The sequence below is a fragment of the Vanacampus margaritifer genome, chromosome 8 (assembly GCF_051991255.1).
Source record: "Vanacampus margaritifer isolate UIUO_Vmar chromosome 8, RoL_Vmar_1.0, whole genome shotgun sequence".
NCBI lineage: Eukaryota > Metazoa > Chordata > Actinopteri > Syngnathiformes > Syngnathidae > Vanacampus > Vanacampus margaritifer.
Window position 1 is genome coordinate 1,974,007 of NC_135439.1, and position 20,231 is coordinate 1,994,237.

Sequence of the window (20,231 nt, forward strand, 5' to 3'; positions counted from 1 at the left end):
ACTGTAGATGACTTTTGTATAAAGTAAATGTCAATCATTCCTTATTTTTGGCTCAAATATGGGACTTCAAATATAAATAATAATAATAATAATAATAATTCAAATGTGACCTTTGAACATACTGTAAATATTTACCCACACCCAGAGCTAGTGCATGATATACAGTTATTTATTAATAAGTAATTTAGATCCTGAGGTTTTGAACCTCGCATATGTTGTATGTAATTCGACAACAACACCAACAACAATTTTATAATTTTATACAACCGGATGATGAATGGGGGCAGCACCGTCAATGAGCTTAATTGAGCCAACAGCGGACTCTGGTGGCCAAATTGGTTACTACAAAAACATACCAAAAAGTCACCAAAACAAATTTTTCAGTCTACATATTATCGTTGCTGATTATTTTGTGAAGTGAGGTGTGTTTTCTTAAATGTATTTGAACGCGTTAACTGTTATGTGACGTCAACACTAATTGAGGTCGACGTTCTCACATGAACGAAATGACAGCCAATCAGGACGCGAGCTGACGAAAGAAGGCGGAAACATAACTAGGAAACAGTGATGGCAACTGGCGACACCTGAAACGGCGCGTAGCTCAAAAGTAAGATGTACTGTACATTCTCGAATGGATAACTTTCCCATCGTGTAGAGCGTTGTTTATGGAAATACTTCTTCCCACTAATATAAATGACAATAAAGAGAAGAGTTGGCAATAAATTTCTAATTTGCTACTGATAGCTAGTTGCCAGACAGCTAACAGCTTCTTCGCTTTTGAATTCCTTACTATGAAACAAACAAATTGACATTCAATTTTGTAAAATAAATAAAGAAATTAATTAAATTAGATAAATAATAATATTTTTTCCAGAAGGGTAACAGATACAATAAAGTACAAATATACTCAAATTAGAGTACATTATAATTATGTAACATCAGATGTGAGGAAGAACACAAAATAACTTTGCGAAATGTTTAAAATTTTTCAGCATTTAATTTTTAATAAAAGGCTATAGGGGTTTGTTACTTTATGTGGAAACTGGAAACCGTAGTGTTTTCCCAGTTATTATGATACCAATAGCCTCGACGGTTTCTGTTAGCTTTGCGGTGTTGTGTGCGTCTAGTTTTATGTTCCGGGGTGTTACGATAATTAATATCTGTTCTGGCATTTACGCATGTAATTGCTCATTATTATTGCTAAAACGATTTTTAAAATGAACAGAATGTGTCGTTGTCGGGTGGATAATTGTTATATTACAATATTTACAAATAAATAAGTAAATAAATAATAATCAGAGAATGCCACGCACGCAGTGTAACTGTTATATGAAATCAAATCACAACACAATGTGTTTACAATGACATACTGTATTTGTTTATTGACAACTAGTCAACTCAGCAAAGTGATGATACATCACACAATTGGAAACACATTCACCTTTACAAAAGACACAAATAGGAACATTACTGGTTCAAACAAACAAAGCGAAGACATTGATTGATTTTACAAAAGCCACCACAAGAGCAATCACAAGTTTTCACATGCCTCTTACAATTATGTCCACTGACTGAACAACTGAGATCAATATGATCCATAACATTGCAATAAAACACAATGTCCTCATGTTTACATACAATAATGTATGAAAAGGTCTAACAATCATAAATACAATTGCTAAAGCAATCAAAATCGCTATGCGTGAAATGTTCTTTTAAGACATTATTGCTGTTATGTTTCCAAAGAAAAAAATCTTCCAGCAAAAAATTGAGATCAATATGATCAATAACATTGTGAAATATATGAAAAGGCTTTAAAAACTAATGACTATTTCCATAGGAAAATTCAGCCATAAATAATGACTGTAAGTCAATTGACAACCAAGATTAACATGTTCAATAATATTTGTTACAAGATCCGTAAAAATGTCAGAAATAACCTAACAAAATAAATAATGTGAAATGCAAATGCAATCAAAAGTGATTCATGCAACATGCATGACGAAATTTTCTTATAAAAGACAGTCTTGCATTTCTCTTCCCAAAAAGAAAAAAAATCAGCAAACAGTTCAGATCAATATGATTAATATCACCAAAAAAAGAACAATATAATTGTATAACAATATAAGAAAAGGCTTCAGAGATGAATAAAGATGATTACCAAAGCAATCGGACTCTTCATACAACATGTATGACAAGATAATATCATTGCTGTTGTTTCCACAGGACATCAACCAGCAAGACAAAATGATCAGTATGATCAGTAACATCACAAATGAACATAATTTGTCACCATTTTCCATATTAAAAAATATATGAAAAATTCGATTGCAAATGCAATCAGATGTGATTCATGCATGGTGCATGTTCAAAGTTCTTCCGCTGATATTTCCCATGATAGGAAATCAAGCAAGTTGAGGACGTGCCATGCAAACAAGTCACGTCAGTCAGTCTGTGTCTGCCAGGGCCTCCAGGGGGCGCTGTGGGCCGAGCGCTCCTCCTTGCTGATGCTGCTGTGGCCTGGAGAGCTGAGAGGAGACAAGTCCTCCTCTCCGGTCTTCTCCTCACAGGAAGACCTGAAGCGCGTCCCGGCCGCAGGGACGGACCGGAGTCTCCTGAGGACGCAAACGGTCATCTCCAGGACGTCGGCCTTCTCCATCTTGGAGTCTTTGTGCTGCTGGAGGAACTCGGCAGCCAGGAGAGACTTGAGCTGCTCGATGCTGCTGTTGATTCGCTCTCGCCGCAACTTCTCCACCAGAGGCTTTCGGATCTGCGACGGGAGCAAATGAGGATGAGGACGCTTGTCGAGCAGTGAGTAGATGACGATGATGATGATGATGATGGGATGATGAAGATGAACGTACCTTGTGTGTGAGAGTCAGGTGCGAGTCTTGCAGAGAGATGGCAGGTGCCATGTCTGGATGTGTGTGCTGTCCATGCACAATGTGCTCTCTCCTGCCTTCATGCCTCCGTCCTATTTATAGTCCCACATCTCCATATCAATGTGGGCCTCTGCACGTTCTCACACTGGCAGCCAATCAGAGAGCGGCACGCCGGGACAATAGTCACATCTCAGGGGAGCAGCTGGGGGGACGCAAGGGAGGCTTTGTGAGGGGCTCGTAGGATTCTGGTGGGAAAGTGCTGACCCTGTCGAGAGCACATCTGCTGCATGCAGAAGGTAAAGGGAGATTCTTTAGTTGAAGAAGAAAGTAGTTAAGGTGGAAAACACTTCAATAAATCAACAGTCCACCACCATTTTTACGGCACAAATCGGTTTCATATAAAGCTATATTTTGACCGGCTCTCGTTTGTCTATATACTGTAAGTCCTAAAGTGCATATTTTGTTACAGTGTCTTTTTTGTTGTTGCTACATAGTAAAAAAGAAAATTGATCACAGCCTTTGGCCCTTTACATTTGCTGTTGTTGTTGGCTGAAAGGAACAAGACGAGGAACGGAGCGCATGAGGGCTCCCACTAATTCCAACAAGGACGTTCAGCTGAGTAGGATTCGGAACCATTTGACTTCCAAAGTGTTTTGGACACGCGCTTCAGTGTGAGTACAAGCGTGCTGCCACTTTCCCACACTGACCGTCTGCTTCTGTGTTGCTATGGAAACGCGCCATCTGTCAATGCTTTCAAACTGATCTTGAAATAGTTTAGTGTTATTTTTTCTGCTTTTGGTGTAAAAATGAGAAAACGACATGAATGAACTTTCAGCTTTTGCATGGGAGTCTGACAGATTTAAAGATGAATTTTGCTGAAGCCCTTTGGAGGAAGCTAGGGAGGGGGGGGGGGTGCTTAATGTCAGCCGCCCTCTGATCTACTCTTCTTTCCCACACCATGTCATTGAACACACCACGATCAATACACTACACACCTGTTGCAATTATAAATATTGAACACAATTGGTGCACTTTATAGACTTTTGCATTCAACACTTCTCATACGCTTAACAGATGTTACAATTCTACTGTACTACCGATATTCTTAGTAGAGACATAAAATTCCCAATAATGATGCACTTTGAACATTATTTGTACTACTTCTGCACTTAGTAGACATTTGAAGTCAACACTGAGACGCTAATCGATGCACGTGTTCCTCAAATGGACATCAGCGTGTGTGTTAAGCTGCGTCTCCAAGGGTTGCACATATAAAGCTTTTGTCCCAGGGGGCTTCCTCAGGGAGTGCCCCCCTCCTCTGGTTCCCACACTTCCAACAATGCAAGTGTGTCTCATTAGGCGGTCGGTCGCAACGAAACATGTGAGCTGGGACGCCTTGACGGGCAAACGTGATATTTTGTAGTCCACTTGTTGTTTGTGTTTGGGGTGTTTGCGAGGAGTGCAAACGTGCTCGTAAGACGGTGCAGGACACGCAGCAGTCTGATGGTGACTGCCGGGAGCTGTGAGGAGAAGCTGCGGGGCACTTTCCCACACACGCTCCTTCCAAAGCACAAAAGACATGAATGGGCCTGAGGCCTGACTATTTTACACACACGGAGGGTGACATCTGGAGGGAAAGGCCGCCATTGGCCAACCACGGCAGCTGTTTCCTGAAGTGTGCCAAATCCCTTCGGAGTTTGGACAATAAGCGGCCTGTTGGTGGCGCCCTCCTCGCTCACTTTCACACACTTGTCAAATCATACATTTTAGTGGCATGATGTCACATGGCCTGTTGATAACCGACAATGCCAACATAAAAAGCATCTTGCACTGTTTAGTTGAATTGATATATTTACATTGTATTATGGAATTCGTTTATTTTATTTATTTATTTTTACAGGTTTAAAATGTATTTACTTGTAAATTAACTGTATCTAGATTTTTTTGGGTTCATTTATTTATTTTACACTTTAATTGATTTTGTTTGTAATTAGTGTTCATTTAATGTACTTAATATTTAATTTAATTCAATCAGTCACTCATCAACAAGTGGTTTTCTTGTCAAATGGATTGTTTTTTTATTTATTCCAGTTTTCCCATGATAAGAACGTTGACATCAATACAGTTCATTTGCAAGTTTTAAAACAATTTCAGTCAAGTTTGTGTGCCATACTGACATCTGCCTCTGGGGTCAAAGGTGAACATGCCTTATTCCTCCGAGAGAGACTCTCCTCTGCTTTCCCACAGAAGCAAACAATACAAGTGACGTTTGTCTCATCATGCAGCACCTTCGTTAAGTTCCACACTGAGCTGCATCCTGTCATTCAGTCCAACACTAAGTAGTCTTTATGACTGTTTTATGACGTGTCATCAAGTTTAACAGTGGCCCAGTGTCGGTTTGAAGAGACGAGATGACACAAAGGTGGAGAGTGACGTCGTGTGTTTATTGACACGAGCAACAAGACGTGATGACGCATCACAACAACAACAACAACTTGTAGACGTCCACAAGACACGCGGCAATTCACGGCAGAGTGGAGGACACACGCAAACACGCGTGTGGACAGCATCACATGCATGTGACACACGACGGACCTTACAACAGATCGACTTGTTCATAACAATGACATCATCACGTGGTGACAGGAATAAAAAGCAGAGTGATCCTCAAACAGATCAGTTTGCATCTTCAAATGTCCACAAAATGAACGTCAAACATTTGAATGCCAATTATGACATCGCAATAAAACTTGATATGAATGCAAGTCATGTAAAAAAAAAAAAAAAGATCTTAAAACAAATCTGAATGTACGTTACAAGATGACAAATGCCATCAGAGTATTTCAACATTGTAAAAAACATCAAATGACGTTCATGCAACAGGCATGACAACATACAACATTGTCTTTCCTCATGAAAGATTTCATTGCTGTCGTTTTCCTGAGAAAACTAAAAATATCTGCCATCAAAAAGCATCAATATGATTAATAACTTGAGAATATTGGAATCAATGTGATCCTGAAGGAAGTAACATTTCCATATCAAATATATGAGGGTGCTTTAAGAAATTAATAAAGATTGCCAAAGCAATCAGTTTGTTTATACAATATGTATGACAAAAAATGTGATCAGTATGACCAATAACACACAAAATGAACACTATCATCATATAAAAATATATGAGAAAGCTTTATAGATGAATAAAGATGATTGCCAAAGCAATCGGACTTCTCATACAACATGTATGACAAGATAATTGCTGTTCTTTCCATAGGACATCAATCAGCAGAAACAAATGATCAGTATGATCAGTAGCATGACAAATTAGCATAATTTGTCCCGTTCGTTACCATATTTAAAAAATATGTAAAAAGTATTCGATTGCAAATGCAATCAGATGTGATTCATGGATGGTGCATGATCAAAGTTCTTCCGCTGATATTTCCCATGATAGGAAATCAAGCAAGTTGAGGACGTGCCATGCAAACAAGTCACGTCAGTCAGTCTGTGTCTGCCAGGGCCTCCAGGGGGCGCTGTGGGCCGAGCGCTCCTCCTTGCTGATGCTGCTGTGGCCTGGAGAGCTGAGAGGAGACAAGTCCTCCTCTCCGGTCTTCTCCTCACAGGAAGACCTGAAGCGCGTCCCGGCCGCAGGGACGGACCGGAGTCTCCTGAGGACGCAAACGGTCATCTCCAGGACGTCGGCCTTCTCCATCTTGGAGTCTTTGTGCTGCTGGAGGAACTCGGCAGCCAGGAGAGACTTGAGCTGCTCGATGCTGCTGTTGATTCGCTCTCGCCGCAACTTCTCCACCAGAGGCTTTCGGATCTGCAACGGGAGAAAATGAGGATGAGGACGCTTGTCGAGCAGTGAGTATATGATGATGATGATGATGATGGGATGATGAAGATGAACGTACCTTGTGTGTGAGAGTCAGGTGCGAGTCTTGCAGAGAGATGGCAGGTGCCATGTCTGGATGCGTGTGCTGTCCATGCACAATGTGCTCTCTCCTGCCTTCATGCCTCCGTCCTATTTATAGTCCCACATCTCCATATCAATGTGGGCCTCTGCACGTTCTCACACTGGCAGCCAATCAGAGAGCGGCACGCCGGGACAATAGTCACATCTCAGGGGAGCAGCTGGGGGGACGCAAGGGAGGCTTTGTGAGGGGCTCGTAGGATTCTGGTGGGAAAGTGCTGACCCTGTCGAGAGCACATCTGCTGCCATCGATGACTTTGAACTGGCACACGCCGTTATGATTTTTTGGGGGTGTGAGACGCTTCCGATGATGACATCAAATAGTCCCTACGGAAATGTAACCGGCGTGCTATTTTTAGTATCAGCAGTCGTCGTCGTAGTAAATATCTGATAAATGTATCGATCATGAAAGTGTTGCATTCAAATTTCTTCTCACAGCAACATTACCTCAGATAGTTGTTTTCAAAAGTTCACAAAAGAATTATGGGAACAGGGAACATTTATGTTTTGACATTTAGATGAGTAAAAGTGAACATAGTGAGTAGAAACACTTTTTGTGTATTGATGAATGATGAGCATTCCATCATCATGTATTGAACCAAAGTTGCAAACTATCAGCTTGACGTCTCCTTCACTTGTTGCCTATGAAGCGCGTCGGTGGTGGGAACCACTTGCGAGCCCTCAGGTCAAAGTTTACTCCACGCGCCAAACGCTCCCGGTTAGCCGGCGGCGTGAAAGTGGCTAGCTAATGTTGCCGCATAATGACACACGCTTGTATTGTTGCTGGTGTGGGAAAGCGGAGCAAAGTCTCTCTCAGAGCCGCTGTGGGACAATTGAAGCTGACCTTTGACCTGCGGCCATGTGATCACACTGTTATGATCAAACTTGAATACTTTTCTATGCATAAACTACAATGTTGAATTTTGCTATTTTGCTATTTCGGTTTATAAGTATGTTTTTGAAAAGTGATTGTGTAAGCTAATCTGCGTTCATAATAAAGTGAACGTGTGCTAGCAAAAGTTATTTGGACTGAAACGGCTTTTTTGAAGAAAAAAAACAAACTGTATGGTAATAAAAGCACTCATTGACAAGTGTTTTTTTTTTAATTATTAAAACCTATTTCGGTTAATGAAAAAAAATACAAAATGATAAATTAAATATTCAATCCAAAATACACACTTCACTTCAAAATACTGTACAATTGAAAATGTACTATATTGATAACCTTGTTCCGATGGTGCTTTAAGTTTCAATATGTTAGTTTCTTCGAAGAGTTTCTGAAAGCTATATTTTGGTGTGGAAGAATGACGCTATTTGCGCATATTGATGAATGACGCAACGTTCCAGCATCAAGTGTTGAATCAAAATCACTAACTATTAGTTTGACGTCTCCTTCACTTGTTGCGGGTGAAAACACGTCAGTGGGAAGAAATTGTGCGCCCGCGGGTCAAAGTTGACTCCACACACTTGCATTGTTCTGGTGTGGGAAAGCGCAGCAGAGTCCCTCTCAGATCGGCTGAGGGACAATTGAAGCTGACCTTTGACCTGCGACGATGCGACCACGCAAATTTAACACTTTTTAACTAACTAACAAATGAGATTGTCAAATCTGCTTTATGAGCAGATGAGCATTTAAAAAATATATAATATTATATATATATATTTTATTAATTCATGAATTGGATAAAAATACACTTTTTAATTCCCCCCCCTTTTTTTGTTTTCCAAACATAGGATATTTTAAATTGACAGTGCAGAGGATGTACCAACATGCCAGAAAACAGGCCAATATGTTGATGTTTGTTTTCCAAAAGCAGATTTTTACAAATGTCCCATTTTGTCTTATCCTGAAGGAATGATATGACAAGTGTGTGAAAGTGAGCGAGGAGGGCGCCACCAGCAGGCCGCTTATTGTCCAAACTCCGAAGGGATTTGGCACACTTCAGGAAACAGCTGCCGTGGTTGGCCAATGGCGGCCTTTCCCTCCAGATGTCACCCTCCGTGTGTGTAAAATAGTCAGGCCTCAGGCCCATTCATGTCTTTTGTGCTTTGGAAGGAGCGTGTGTGGGAAAGTGTCCCGCAGCTTCTCCTCACAGCTCCCGGCAGTCACCGTCAGACTGCTGCGTGTCCTCCGCCGTCTTACGAGCACGTTTGCACTCCTCGCAAACACCCCAAACACAAACAACAAGTGGACTACAAAATATCACGTTTGCCCGTCAAGGCGTCCCAGCTCACATGTTTCGTTGCGACCGACCGCCTAATGAGACACACTTGCATTGCTGCAAGTGTGGGAACCAGAGGAGGGGGGCACTCCCTGAGGAAGCCCCCTGGGACAAAAGCTTTATATGTGCAACCCTTGGAGACGCAGCTTAACACACACGCTGATGTCCATTTGAGGAACACGTGCATCGATTAGCGTCTCAGTGTTGACTTCAAATGTCTGCTAAGTGCAGAAGTAGCGAGAGGTTTCAAATGTCTCAGCACATTTGAGTTCTAAAAACAGAAAATGGTGCAAATGTAATATAGATTAAACTGACTCTTATTTTTTCCCCTTAATTTTATTATGATTCATTTCCTGGTTTGGTCCATAACATGTCAGAAACTAGACAAAATGTTATTTTTTGTTTTCCAAAGTAAAAGCAGACATTTGCAAATGTCGTATGTCGATTAAAGACTAAAGAAATCAGTTGATTTAGTGTTGATTATTCGTGACACCGCTACATTTAGGTGACGATATTCCAGATGAATTTATTTTCACCCTGACTTGTCATCAATGGCAATGATGGTGTCCACATAACATGTGTGCCCCCCCCCCCCAGCATCATAATGGCGTGTGCCGGGTCAAAGTCATTGATGTGCCCGCAAAGGGTCACCACTTTCCCACATGTGAAAGGATGTGAAACACACACACACACACACGCGCGCACACACACACACACGCACGCACACACACGCACACAGAGGATGACATCTGGAGGGAAAGGCCGCCATTGGCCAACGACGGCAGCTGTTTCCTGAAGTGTGCCAAATCCCTTTGGAGTTTTCACACACTCATACCTTGAAGTGGCACATTATCCGATGCTGATAACCAATAATGTCAACCTTAAAAGCAATTCGAGTATAGATTAAAGGGAAAAAAAAGTCTTTGTGTTGCTCATTTTTAAAAATGGTTTCTTCTTAAGAACAGTATCGGTCAAAGCATCTGTTGATGGGATGTAGTCGTTCACATGTTTTTGGAATAATTTTTGAGGTTTTGAACAAGGCACGAGTGGCTGGAGGGAGCTTGTTAATAAACATAAGTAACCGGTCTGATGAGAACAGGTGGAAACGAAAGCCTAACGAGTATTTGAGTGACGGATTTGCATGATTTGATTCTAAAAATAAACACGTGATAAAATAGCGGCCTGAAACGCTCATTGCTACATTGTTGCATTAGAAAGTTATTATTGAGTCATTTTCTATTGATTCTTGTTTTTACTTATATTTACTATTAGTGGCATATTGATATTCTTTTTATATAATTGTTTCTCTGACGATGTCAATCGAAAGAACTTTTCCAAGTATACATTCACATTTATACGAATGCTGATAAACATACATAATAGCGTACATACATACGTACATGCTAAAGTAGCAGATTCACATTTTAGTTTCTACGATATTACATCAGAAGGTGTCAACGGATGCTCATGATTGTGTGATCACATGGCCGCAGGTCAAAGGTCAGCTTCAATTGTCCCACAGCGGCTCTGAGAGAGACTTTGCTCCGCTTTCCCACACCAGCAACAATACAAGCGTGTGTCATTATGCGGCAACATTAGCTAGCCACTTTCACGCCGCCGGCTAACCGGGAGCGTTTGGCGCGTGGAGTCAACTTTGACCTGAGGGCTCGCAAGTGGTTCCCACCACCGACGCGCTTCATAGGCAACAAGTGAAGGAGACGTCAAGCTGATAGTTTGCAACTTTGGTTCAATACATGATGATGGAATGCTCATCATTCATCAATACACAAAAAGTGTTTCTACTCACTATGTTCACTTTTACTCATCTAAATGTCAAAACATAAATGTTCCCATAGTTAAGCTTTCAAAAATTCTTTTGTGAACTTTTGAAAACAACTATCTGAGGTAATGTTGCTGTGAGAAGAAATTTGAATGCAACACTTTCATGATCGATACATTTATCAGATATTTACTACGACGACGACTGCTGAGACTAAAAATAGCACGCTGGTTACATTTCCGTAGGGACTATTTGATGTCATCATCGGAAGCGTCTCACACCCCCCAAAAAATCATAACGGCGTGTGCCAGTTCAAAGTCATCGATGGCAGCAGATGTGCTCTCGACAGGGTCAGCACTTTCCCACCAGAATCCTACGAGCCCCTCACAAAGCCTCCCTTGCGTCCCCCCAGCTGCTCCCCTGAGATGTGACTATTGTCCCGGCGTGCCGCTCTCTGATTGGCTGCCAGTGTGAGAACGTGCAGAGGCCCACATTGATATGGAGATGTGGGACTATAAATAGGACGGAGGCATGAAGGCAGGAGAGAGCACATTGTGCATGGACAGCGCACGCATCCAGACATGGCACCTGCCATCTCTATGCAAGACTCGCACCTGACTCTCACACACAAGGTACGTTCATCTTCATCATCCCATCATCATCATCGTCGTCATCTACTCACTGCTCGACAAGCGTCCTCATCCTCATTTGCTCCCGTTGCAGATCCGAAAGCCTCTGGTGGAGAAGTTGCGGCGAGAGCGAATCAACAGCAGCATCGAGCAGCTCAAGTCTCTCCTGGCTGCAGAGTTCCTCCAGCAGCACAAAGACTCCAAGATGGAGAAGGCCGACGTCCTGGAGATGACCGTTTGCGTCCTCAGGAGACTCCGGTCCGTCCCTGCGGCCGGGACGCGCTTCAGGCCTTCCTGTGAGGAGAAGACCGGAGAGGAGGACTTGTCTCCTCTCAGCTCTCCAGGCCACAGCAGCATCAGCAAGGAGGAGCGCTCGGCCCACAGCGCCCCCTGGAGGCCCTGGCAGACACAGACTGACTGACGTGACTTGTTTGCATGGCACGTCCTCAACTTGCTTGATTTCCTATCATGGGAAATATCAGCGGAAGAACTTTGATCGTGCACCATGCATGAATCACATCTGATTGCATTTGCAATCGAATTTTTCATATATTTTTTAATATGGAAAATGGTGACAAATTATGTTCATTTGTGATGTTACTGATCATACTGATCATTTTGTCTTGCTGGTTGATGTCCTGTGGAAACAACAGCAATGATATTATCTTGTCATACATGTTGTATGAAGAGTCCGATTGCTTTGGTAATCATCTTTATTCATCTCTGAAGCCTTTTCTTATATTGTTATACAATTATATTGTTCTTTTTTTGGTGATATTAATCATATTGATCTGAACTGTTTGCTGATTTTTTTTTCTTTTTGGGAAGAGAAATGCAAGACTGTCTTTTATAAGAAAATTTCGTCATGCATGTTGCATGAATCACTTTTGATTGCATTTGTATTTCACATTATTCATTTTGTTAGGTTATTTCTGACATTTTTACGGATCTTGTAACAAATATTATTGAACATGTTAATCTTGGTTGTCAATTGACTTACAGTCATTATTTATGGCTGAATTTTCCTATGGAAATAGTCATTAGTTTTTAAAGCCTTTTCATATATTTCACAATGTTATTGATCATATTGATCTCAATTTTTTGCTGGAAGATTTTTTTCTTTGGAAACATAACAGCAATAATGTCTTAAAAGAACATTTCACGCATAACGATTTTGATTGCTTTAGCAATTGTATTTATGATTGTTAGACCTTTTCATACATTATTGTATGTAAACATGAGGACATTGTGTTTTATTACAATGTTATGGATCATATTGATCTCAGTTGTTCAGTCAGTGGACATAATTGTAAGAGGCATGTGAAAACTTGTGATTGCTCTTGTGGTGGCTTTTGTAAAATCAATCAATGTCTTCGCTTTGTTTGTTTGAACCAGTAGTGTTCCTATTTGTGTCTTTTGTAAAGGCGAATGTGTTTGTGTGTGTGATGTATCATCACTTTGCTGAGTTGACTAGTTGTCAATAAACAAATATGTCATTGTAAACACATTGTGTTGCGATTTGATTTCATATAACAGCTACACTGCGTGGCATTCTCTGATTATTATTTATTTACTTATTTATTTGTAAATATTTTAATATAACAATTATCCACCCGACAACGACACATTCTGTTAATTTTAAAAATCGTTTTAGCAATAATAATGAGCAATAACATGCGTAAATGCCAGAACAGATATTAATTATCGTAACAGCCCGGAACATAAAACTAGACGCACACAACACCGCAAAGCTAACAGAAACCATCAAGGCTATTGGTATCATAATAACTGGCAAAACACTACGGTTTCCAGTTTCCACATAAAGTAATATATTTTTTTCCTTTTATTGCATTGAGCTTGTTTGCAACATCGAAGTGACAGCTGGTAAGACTTCGTATTTTAATTGTTCTGATATGACATCTTCGGTGCTAAGTTAACCCGGATGTATCTTCCTATTTTGCGCATGTACACAACGACGTTAATGTTCATAATTTCATTACCTGTCATTTCATTTCAGTGTCCCCCCCCCCTTTTTTTTTTGCCTCTGTAGTTTTGTATAGATGAGGCAAGTAAATTATATTTTGCCTTGTTTTTATTCATTATTTTTTCCTTTCGGACAAACATCCGAAAAGAAAAAGGGCTGACGGGATGAATCCGAAGTTTATTAATTCCGTCCCCAGAATACATTTAAAACGCATAATTATCAAGGTGTGAAATGTTAATTTTATGTATGCAGATTATTTTTTAATATTATATTTTCCCTTGAATTTTACTATTGTTATTTGACTGATTGGTGTTGTTTTTGCCCACTTATGAACCACAAAAAAACAACAACAACAAATTGCCAAAATTATAAACGTCCCTCAGTATAATGCAGTGACGTTCTACATATTGTAAACAGTTCTCATTTTGGTTGTCATCTCTGCTCCATCTGTCCAGAGGTTCATCTTTGCCTCCACCCAGCACATGACTGGACATGCCCAAGTGCCACGATGCCATCCTCTGATCCCCCTCGCGCCCCCACCCCTTCCATGCTGGGATCTGGGAGCCTTGGGGACACACGACTTCCCACACTGGTGAAAGGCGGCCAGAACAATAGAAGTGTGTCTACTCCCACTAAAGCCTCGGCCGGATTCCCAGGATCGGCCAGGGGGCCACTTGACTCAGCCGCCATCTGCCCGGCACCCCCCACCATCCGCTCGTGGGAAACACGCGACGGCCTTAAAGCACACACACACACACACAGGGCTGTGTTACCATGGCAACAATCAGCACCAGAAAGGAACATATGCGATATGAAAGATTATAATGGATGAAAGGTAAAATAAATTATAGCTTCATGGTTACAAATATGATAAGAAAAGATGACGGGAATAAAGAAAGAAGGCTGAAGGATGTAAGTGTCACGTGACAAATCAGTGATGTCATCTTTCATTTTACTCTAAATGCTATTTCATGAATGGACACGTTACTATTTCCAAAATTGGAAAGCATCCATTCATAAATATTCTCCTGAAGGTTTTCATGTGAGACTCAGTCGCATGTTTGCGTCTCACGCTCGGGCCTCATCTGTCCACTGGGGGTCTCATGGAGGGGGCGTCGGCGGTTTGGGTCGTGTCCACCCAAGGAGGAACATTTTCCCACTGACCTTGCGTGAACCGGCGTGCAGCCCACCTGCTCCGTCTGACACGCCATTCACGCCATTGTCACCCCCCCCCCCCCCCCGGCGCAGCACGTCGGCCTCTGATTGGCCACCGGGGAGCATAAATGAGACATGCTCGACCGGCACGTCTCATCGCACTCATTTGGACTCCAAAGCATTACACATCATGTCTCTGTACGCGGACCTTGAACTTCAGGACAGCATCAAGGAGCAGCTCTTTAGGTGAGTCACTATTAGGTACACTGAAGTTGTGTAGTTTAAAGTCATTACATTCCCAATATTTTGGTTCCCTTGATCAGCAATGTCAGGGTCAAAAATATTCGGAACATTCGCAATTGAATCTGAATGATGGCTGACTGTTACTATTATTTTCTTTCCCTTGACTACATGGGAAGTCCAAAATATACAGCTTAACATGATTTTGAATTAGGGCTGATTGATCGTCACCCCCCCCCCTTTTTTTTTTTTTAACTACTTACTTTTAAACTAAAGTGGGTCAAAAATATTAAGAACAGTTGCAATCTTTTACCATTTTCATGTGGCTAATTAAGGAAACCAAAATATTAGAAACAACTACATCTGACTGAAGACCGTTCGTAATATTTGTTTATTTTGGAACACAGGTGGGTCAAAATATTAGGAACAGTTGTTTTTGCACCTAAATGAAAGTCGTTCCTAATATTTTGAATTTTGCATAGTTAAATAATAGAACTAAAATACTAGAAACTGCTATTAATGAGTGTAGTAAATTCAAATAAAATTTGAAAATTTGTCTTGCAAAGGATGCTGATCCTAATAATTTGACCCTTGCGAAATAAGGGAACCAAAATATTATGAACAGTCTCCAGTTGTAGTTGCAGCTTTTTATAATATTTTGGTTAGTTTAGTGAACACGTAATGTGTAAAAATTAGATTTTTTAAATGTATTAATTATTTTTTTTCGGCGTATGTTTCAGTAAAATGTGATCACATGACAAGAATGAACTTTTCTTCTTCAGGTGCAAGCTGCACACGCTGGAGAGGAAATGCAGCGGCGGCGTGGAGAAACTGCGCACCCTGCTGGAGGAGCTGGTACTGCAGGGCGGCCTCCCGCTGGCCGAACTTCTGGAGAAGACCAAGTGCTTCCTCACGCTGCGGAGGACGCTGCTTTCCCACCAAGGTTACTCCAAACCCGCCCGGGAACTCCTGCGACTTTTCCCCGACGCAGACGAGGACCTGGCGCCGCTTTGCTGCTAGCCTCTCGCCAATAATCGACTCCACAGAGACTCATCGCGATGCTCGGTTGCCTCACTGAAGAAGTCGGAGAGGCTGTTGGTGGTGGAACTTTGATGACTTTGCTGCTATATTTTTTTCCACACAAAGTGTCTTATGGTTGTGTTTCTTTGCAACCACTCAGTTATTTTGACTTTTTTAAGGCTGCAATCTTTTTTTTAGATTGCCTTCGGAGCATAATGTGCTTAGTCAAACTAAACTATGTGAAAATGTGGCCTCGCACATTTTTTGTATATGTCCTGCCTTGTTTCAAGGGCTTACCTGCATTACCTTTTATTTTCTTTAAAAGGGGCTGTGCTATTTTTTGGCATTATGCATATGTTGTATGCTTTCCGTTTTGTTTTGTGTTAATGCATATTTTTTTTAAATGAAAGAATAAATAATGCACAATGTATTTTCGACTCACTTGTTTAATTTGGTCTGTTAAGCACGTTGACACCTAGCGACAATTTCAAGTCTCTAGTAAAGCTAACGTGTGTTTTGGGCATGTGGGAGGAAAGCAAAGGTCAAGATTTGAACCCAGAACCTCAGAACTGTGAGCTGATATGTGCTGTGTACAAGTCACAAAGCTAGCCCTCGGGAAACACAAAAGGAAAAATACATGCCTTTCAAAAGCAACCACAACTGCAACAAAGCTCTGTGCAGAAAACATAAAATAATCGTTAAAACAATACTAATATAAATAACATAAGTAGAGAGAAAATAATTTAGTAATCAAGCGACAAGTGTGGTTATTTGATCACATTTAGGTGGGAAATGACTCAAATGCTTGACAGAGTTGTTGCTAATATTTTCCTTTTCAAAACTGAGCGTGGGCATATAAGTGTACTCGTGGTTAGCAAGAATGCCTCACAGTGGAGTGGTCCTGGGTTCAAATCTTGGCTCAGCCCCTTCTATGTTCTCCTCATGCTTGTATTCCTTTTCTAATGTTTGATTTAATCCGCTAATGCTAGCTCTTTTTCTGATTGTTATTGTTTGTTCCACATTAACAAATAAGACCAAGACAATAACAAAAGTCCGCCAAGTGTGGAATTTTGCCTATTTTTTTTATTTTTCTAATATTTTGGACAAAGTATTTTAAAACTGTCAAATCTTCTGTCTGTAATTCATATCTTTATTGTTATTAGCATTAATGACCAAATAAATATTTTACTCTATTCAATATAACAAATATTTTAATTATTCAGCTGATTAATTGGTTATCAGAATTTTCTTCTGCCAAATATTGGAATCCATGTCAGTCAGGCTATAATTATGGCCTCAAATTTACCCGCTGCACTCTTTGTGCATGGACGGAAATAAAAAAGAAGAAAATGAATCACTAGAGAAGCATGTGCTGTTTTTCGTGATTGCTTTAATGCGAATGCCTTGGTTTGAAAGCAATACATTCATTTTAACACCTTCACTGAAGGTGTGTTTGTGTGCGCATGCTGCCATTCCTCGGAATCAGCACGCATCCTAAAACACGCATGTGAATCGGAAACATGTTCAACATGTATGACCTTTGCTCCTTCGTAGAAGGAAATGTACAAATACACCATTCAACGGTGTAATGGCAAACATACAGTAAATGCACTCCCAATGGGAATAATTCAATTTGCCACACACATAAACCCTTGAATACAAAGAACAGGAGTCTTTTTTTCCAACAAAAAGAACAACAATGCAAAAGTTGTCTGCACAACAACATAATAAGCCTTCACAAAAGGCGAACTGAACTTGATCCGCAGTTCTGACGGTCTACCAGGGCCTCCAGGGGGCGCTCTTGGCCGAGCTCTCTTCCTCCTCTCTCGGTTTCTCCTCAAAGGAAGACCGCAGTTGCTCCTCGGAGAGGAAGTGGGCCGCCTCCCTGGCGCACTTGGTGTACCCGCGACGGAGCGACTGGAGCCGTCGGAGGAAGCAAACGGTCATCTCCAGCACGTCGGCCTTCTCCATCTTGGAGTCTTTGTGCTGCTGGAGGAACTCCGGAGCCAGCAGAGCCTTGAGCTGCTCGATGCTGCTGTTGATCCGCTCTCGTCGTAACTTCTCCACCAGAGGCTTTCGAATCTGCAACAAGAACAAATGAGGATGAGGATGTGGAAGTTTCAAACCACTTCAAAATAAATAATAATCATATTAAACAGCATTCAAATACAGGAGAAGGTATTTGGTGAGTAGCCCCAAGTTAAGTGTTTGTTAAAAACGAGGCAGGGGGTGCAAATCAATAGCCTATATTTAAAAAAAAAATCTAAACAGTAAAAATAAATTAAATCTGTTCATTATTGTTTTTTAAATTATAATGACTTTTTTCTTTAATTAATTAGATTTAATTTATTCATTTTTAATTTACAGGGGGGTTGCAAAAGTAGGTATAAAATGATAGAAAAAAAGAGAAAGAAAACACGTATAATAACTACAAAAAAATAATTAAATCTAAAAAACAATATTTTTTTTAACGTTTTTTTGTGTTTTTATTTTACAACAAGTTAAATAAGTATTTTAATTATTTAAAAAAAACAAGAAAATGAAAGTAATTTTCCCGGGTTTGATCGATTTTTTTTTTTAAGTTCCATAGTTATTGCACGTGTTTTCTCTTTTCTATTATGCACCCCCTGTATATTCCTCTGAGCCATTGTGTCCAAGTATCTAAAAATGTCAAACTACACTTGAATTACACTGAACTGTGCAAGTGTATTACAATTGTACTGAAATGAATGTTTAAAAAGCAATCGGTTTAAAAAAAGAAAGAAAAAGATTGCATCCAAATACGTTGCACTTAAAACTGTTAATTAAACTGAACTGTAATGATGAACAGATGACTGTAGCTAAGACTGGTGGAAAGCTGCTGACCGTACCTTGTGTGTGAGATTCATGTGAGAGTCTTGCAGAGCCATCACAGGTGCCATGTCTGGATGCGTGTGCTGTCCATGCACAATGTGCTCTCCCCTGCCTTCATGCCTCCGTCCTATTTATAGTCCCACGTCTTCATGTCAATGTGGGCCTCAACACTTTCTCACACTGGCAGCCAATCAGAGAGCAGCACGGGGAGACAATAGTTACATCTCAGGGGAGCAGCTGGACCAAGGGAGGGGTGGGGAAGGGGGGATGCGTAAGTGGGGGTCTTCCTGAGCTCTGTGTGAATGTGGGAAAGTGGTGATCCTGAGGAGTGCACATCTGCTGCCATCAAAGACTTTTGAGCAGGCAGGCACGCTTCTGTGCCACAATTAGATTGCTCCATTTAGTGAACATACTGTAAAGTGCACGTCTGCCTCACAGCTCTGGGTTCGAGCTTCATGTCTGTGCAGCTTGATGTCAAATCCCAGAATAGAAAATGGATGGATGCTGAACTGAAACATCTTGGAATGGGGGGGGGGGGGTGCTCAACTCAAACTGAACATTTGAAATGATTGAACAGTAGTTGAAATATTAGAATCACTTTTAAGAACTGTGGAAGTAGAAGTTATTAATGTAAAATATCTCTGAATTTGGTTAGTTTATAGTGAACATTTGGGAATTGTGGTCATGTGAAAACTCATTTCCACGGTTAATGAGCTGAATAGTTTCAAGTTAGGATCATGTGAATCGATTAAGAAATGTGGAAGGAGGAGCTAATTACATCAAATGTCTCCACCAATTAGGCAATGTCACAGAAAATGTGCAATATGGCAAATGTGGAGAATTTGGGAAGTGTGAAATAGTTGGAAAATTTGTTGGAATTTGGGGAATGAGGAAAATTGTTTCCCAAGATGTGCTGAATTTTGTGCATATTTTGTAAGTTGGAAGGTTTGAATCGGTTGCGAATTGTGGAAAGATGAGTCTCATTTATATCAATGGAATTGGGATTTTTTTCCCCTGCAGAAATGTGGAATTGTGGGAAACAAAGGAATTTTGGGAATGTGGAAAAAATATTCCCAAAATGTCCTGAATTTTGTTGTTTGTTTAGTTGACAATTAGATTTTTTTTTTCTTTAGACATTTTTTTTCTTGTTGACAATTAGAATAATGGAAACCTACATTGGATAATTTCCCACGACAAAGTGGTTGCCGAGTCTATTGATTAATTCATTAACAAACTGAGATTTGTGTGTCCAGTTGATGAAATGTCACTTTTCCTTGCAATAGTCGGCCACATGCAATAAAAAGTCATTTCTCACACATGATTATATGATTAACCACAGCGAGTGACGGGATTCTCTTTCATAGTTAATGAGGGGGTGAATGCGACCAGCGTAAACAGTCGGCGGGAATGCCGGCCAAGTCCTGGGAATCCCGTGCACGTCTGAATTCCTGCTGGCCCTTGAACAAAAAAGCTGGCCAGTTGCCATTGAGGAG

At 40.7% G+C, this 20,231-nt stretch overlaps 5 protein-coding genes across 8 annotated transcripts; 2 read left to right on the forward strand and 3 right to left on the reverse strand.

Moving 5' to 3' along the window:
- Positions 1-555: 555 nt before the first annotated feature.
- On the forward strand, positions 556-16,315 carry LOC144055954 (uncharacterized). Of its 4 annotated transcripts, none has more exons than XM_077572227.1 (5): positions 558-607; positions 2,402-3,178; positions 3,439-3,553; positions 13,926-14,871; positions 15,648-16,315. In XM_077572227.1, exons 4-5 carry the CDS (start codon positions 14,432-14,434, stop codon positions 15,883-15,885), a joined length of 678 nt encoding a protein of 225 aa, XP_077428353.1. In that variant the 5' UTR covers positions 558-607; positions 2,402-3,178; positions 3,439-3,553; positions 13,926-14,431; the 3' UTR covers positions 15,886-16,315. The 4 variants fall into 4 exon arrangements, with proteins under 4 accessions (XP_077428350.1, XP_077428353.1, XP_077428354.1 ...); XM_077572228.1 differs by having other exon boundaries at positions 2,402-2,811; XM_077572224.1 differs by having other exon boundaries at positions 556-607; positions 2,466-3,553.
- Positions 1,407-3,066, reverse strand: LOC144055955 (transcription factor HES-5-like). Its single transcript, XM_077572229.1, has 2 exons — positions 2,865-3,066; positions 1,407-2,770 (listed from the first exon to the last, which is right to left on the reverse strand). The coding sequence occupies exons 1-2, from the start codon at positions 2,913-2,915 to the stop codon at positions 2,444-2,446; spliced, it is 378 nt and encodes a 125-aa protein (XP_077428355.1). The 5' UTR covers positions 2,916-3,066; the 3' UTR covers positions 1,407-2,443.
- Positions 4,672-6,892, reverse strand: LOC144056701 (transcription factor HES-5-like). Its single transcript, XM_077573709.1, has 2 exons — positions 6,797-6,892; positions 4,672-6,705 (listed from the first exon to the last, which is right to left on the reverse strand). Exons 1-2 carry the CDS (start codon positions 6,845-6,847, stop codon positions 6,379-6,381), a joined length of 378 nt encoding a protein of 125 aa, XP_077429835.1. The 5' UTR covers positions 6,848-6,892; the 3' UTR covers positions 4,672-6,378.
- On the forward strand, positions 11,414-12,989 carry LOC144056783 (transcription factor HES-5-like). The gene is made up of 2 exons (XM_077573840.1): positions 11,414-11,489; positions 11,581-12,989. Exons 1-2 carry the CDS (start codon positions 11,439-11,441, stop codon positions 11,905-11,907), a joined length of 378 nt encoding a protein of 125 aa, XP_077429966.1. The 5' UTR covers positions 11,414-11,438; the 3' UTR covers positions 11,908-12,989.
- Positions 16,316-17,255: 940 nt separating the features above from the next.
- Positions 17,256-18,836, reverse strand: LOC144056863 (transcription factor HES-5-like). Its single transcript, XM_077573955.1, has 2 exons — positions 18,756-18,836; positions 17,256-17,967 (listed from the first exon to the last, which is right to left on the reverse strand). The coding sequence occupies exons 1-2, from the start codon at positions 18,804-18,806 to the stop codon at positions 17,662-17,664; spliced, it is 357 nt and encodes a 118-aa protein (XP_077430081.1). The 5' UTR covers positions 18,807-18,836; the 3' UTR covers positions 17,256-17,661.
- Positions 18,837-20,231: the final 1,395 nt, after the last annotated feature.

Excerpts from the sequence above, each read along its gene's own strand:
- LOC144056863 (XM_077573955.1), bottom strand. The coding sequence starts at position 18,806 with ATGGCACCTGTGATGGCTCTGCAAGACTCTCACATGAATCTCACACAC. Across the intron at positions 17,968-18,755 it reads ACATGAATCTCACACACAAG|ATTCGAAAGCCTCTGGTGGA; the intron begins GTACGGTCAGCA and ends TTCTTGTTGCAG.
- LOC144055955 (XM_077572229.1), bottom strand. The coding sequence starts at position 2,915 with ATGGCACCTGCCATCTCTCTGCAAGACTCGCACCTGACTCTCACACAC. Across the intron at positions 2,771-2,864 it reads ACCTGACTCTCACACACAAG|ATCCGAAAGCCTCTGGTGGA; the intron begins GTACGTTCATCT and ends CTCCCGTCGCAG.
- LOC144056701 (XM_077573709.1), bottom strand. The coding sequence starts at position 6,847 with ATGGCACCTGCCATCTCTCTGCAAGACTCGCACCTGACTCTCACACAC. Across the intron at positions 6,706-6,796 it reads ACCTGACTCTCACACACAAG|ATCCGAAAGCCTCTGGTGGA; the intron begins GTACGTTCATCT and ends CTCCCGTTGCAG.
- LOC144056783 (XM_077573840.1), top strand. The coding sequence starts at position 11,439 with ATGGCACCTGCCATCTCTATGCAAGACTCGCACCTGACTCTCACACAC. Across the intron at positions 11,490-11,580 it reads ACCTGACTCTCACACACAAG|ATCCGAAAGCCTCTGGTGGA; the intron begins GTACGTTCATCT and ends CTCCCGTTGCAG.
- LOC144055954 (XM_077572224.1), top strand. The coding sequence starts at position 14,432 with ATGCTATTTCATGAATGGACACGTTACTATTTCCAAAATTGGAAAGCA. Across the intron at positions 14,872-15,647 it reads ATCAAGGAGCAGCTCTTTAG|GTGCAAGCTGCACACGCTGG; the intron begins GTGAGTCACTAT and ends TTTCTTCTTCAG.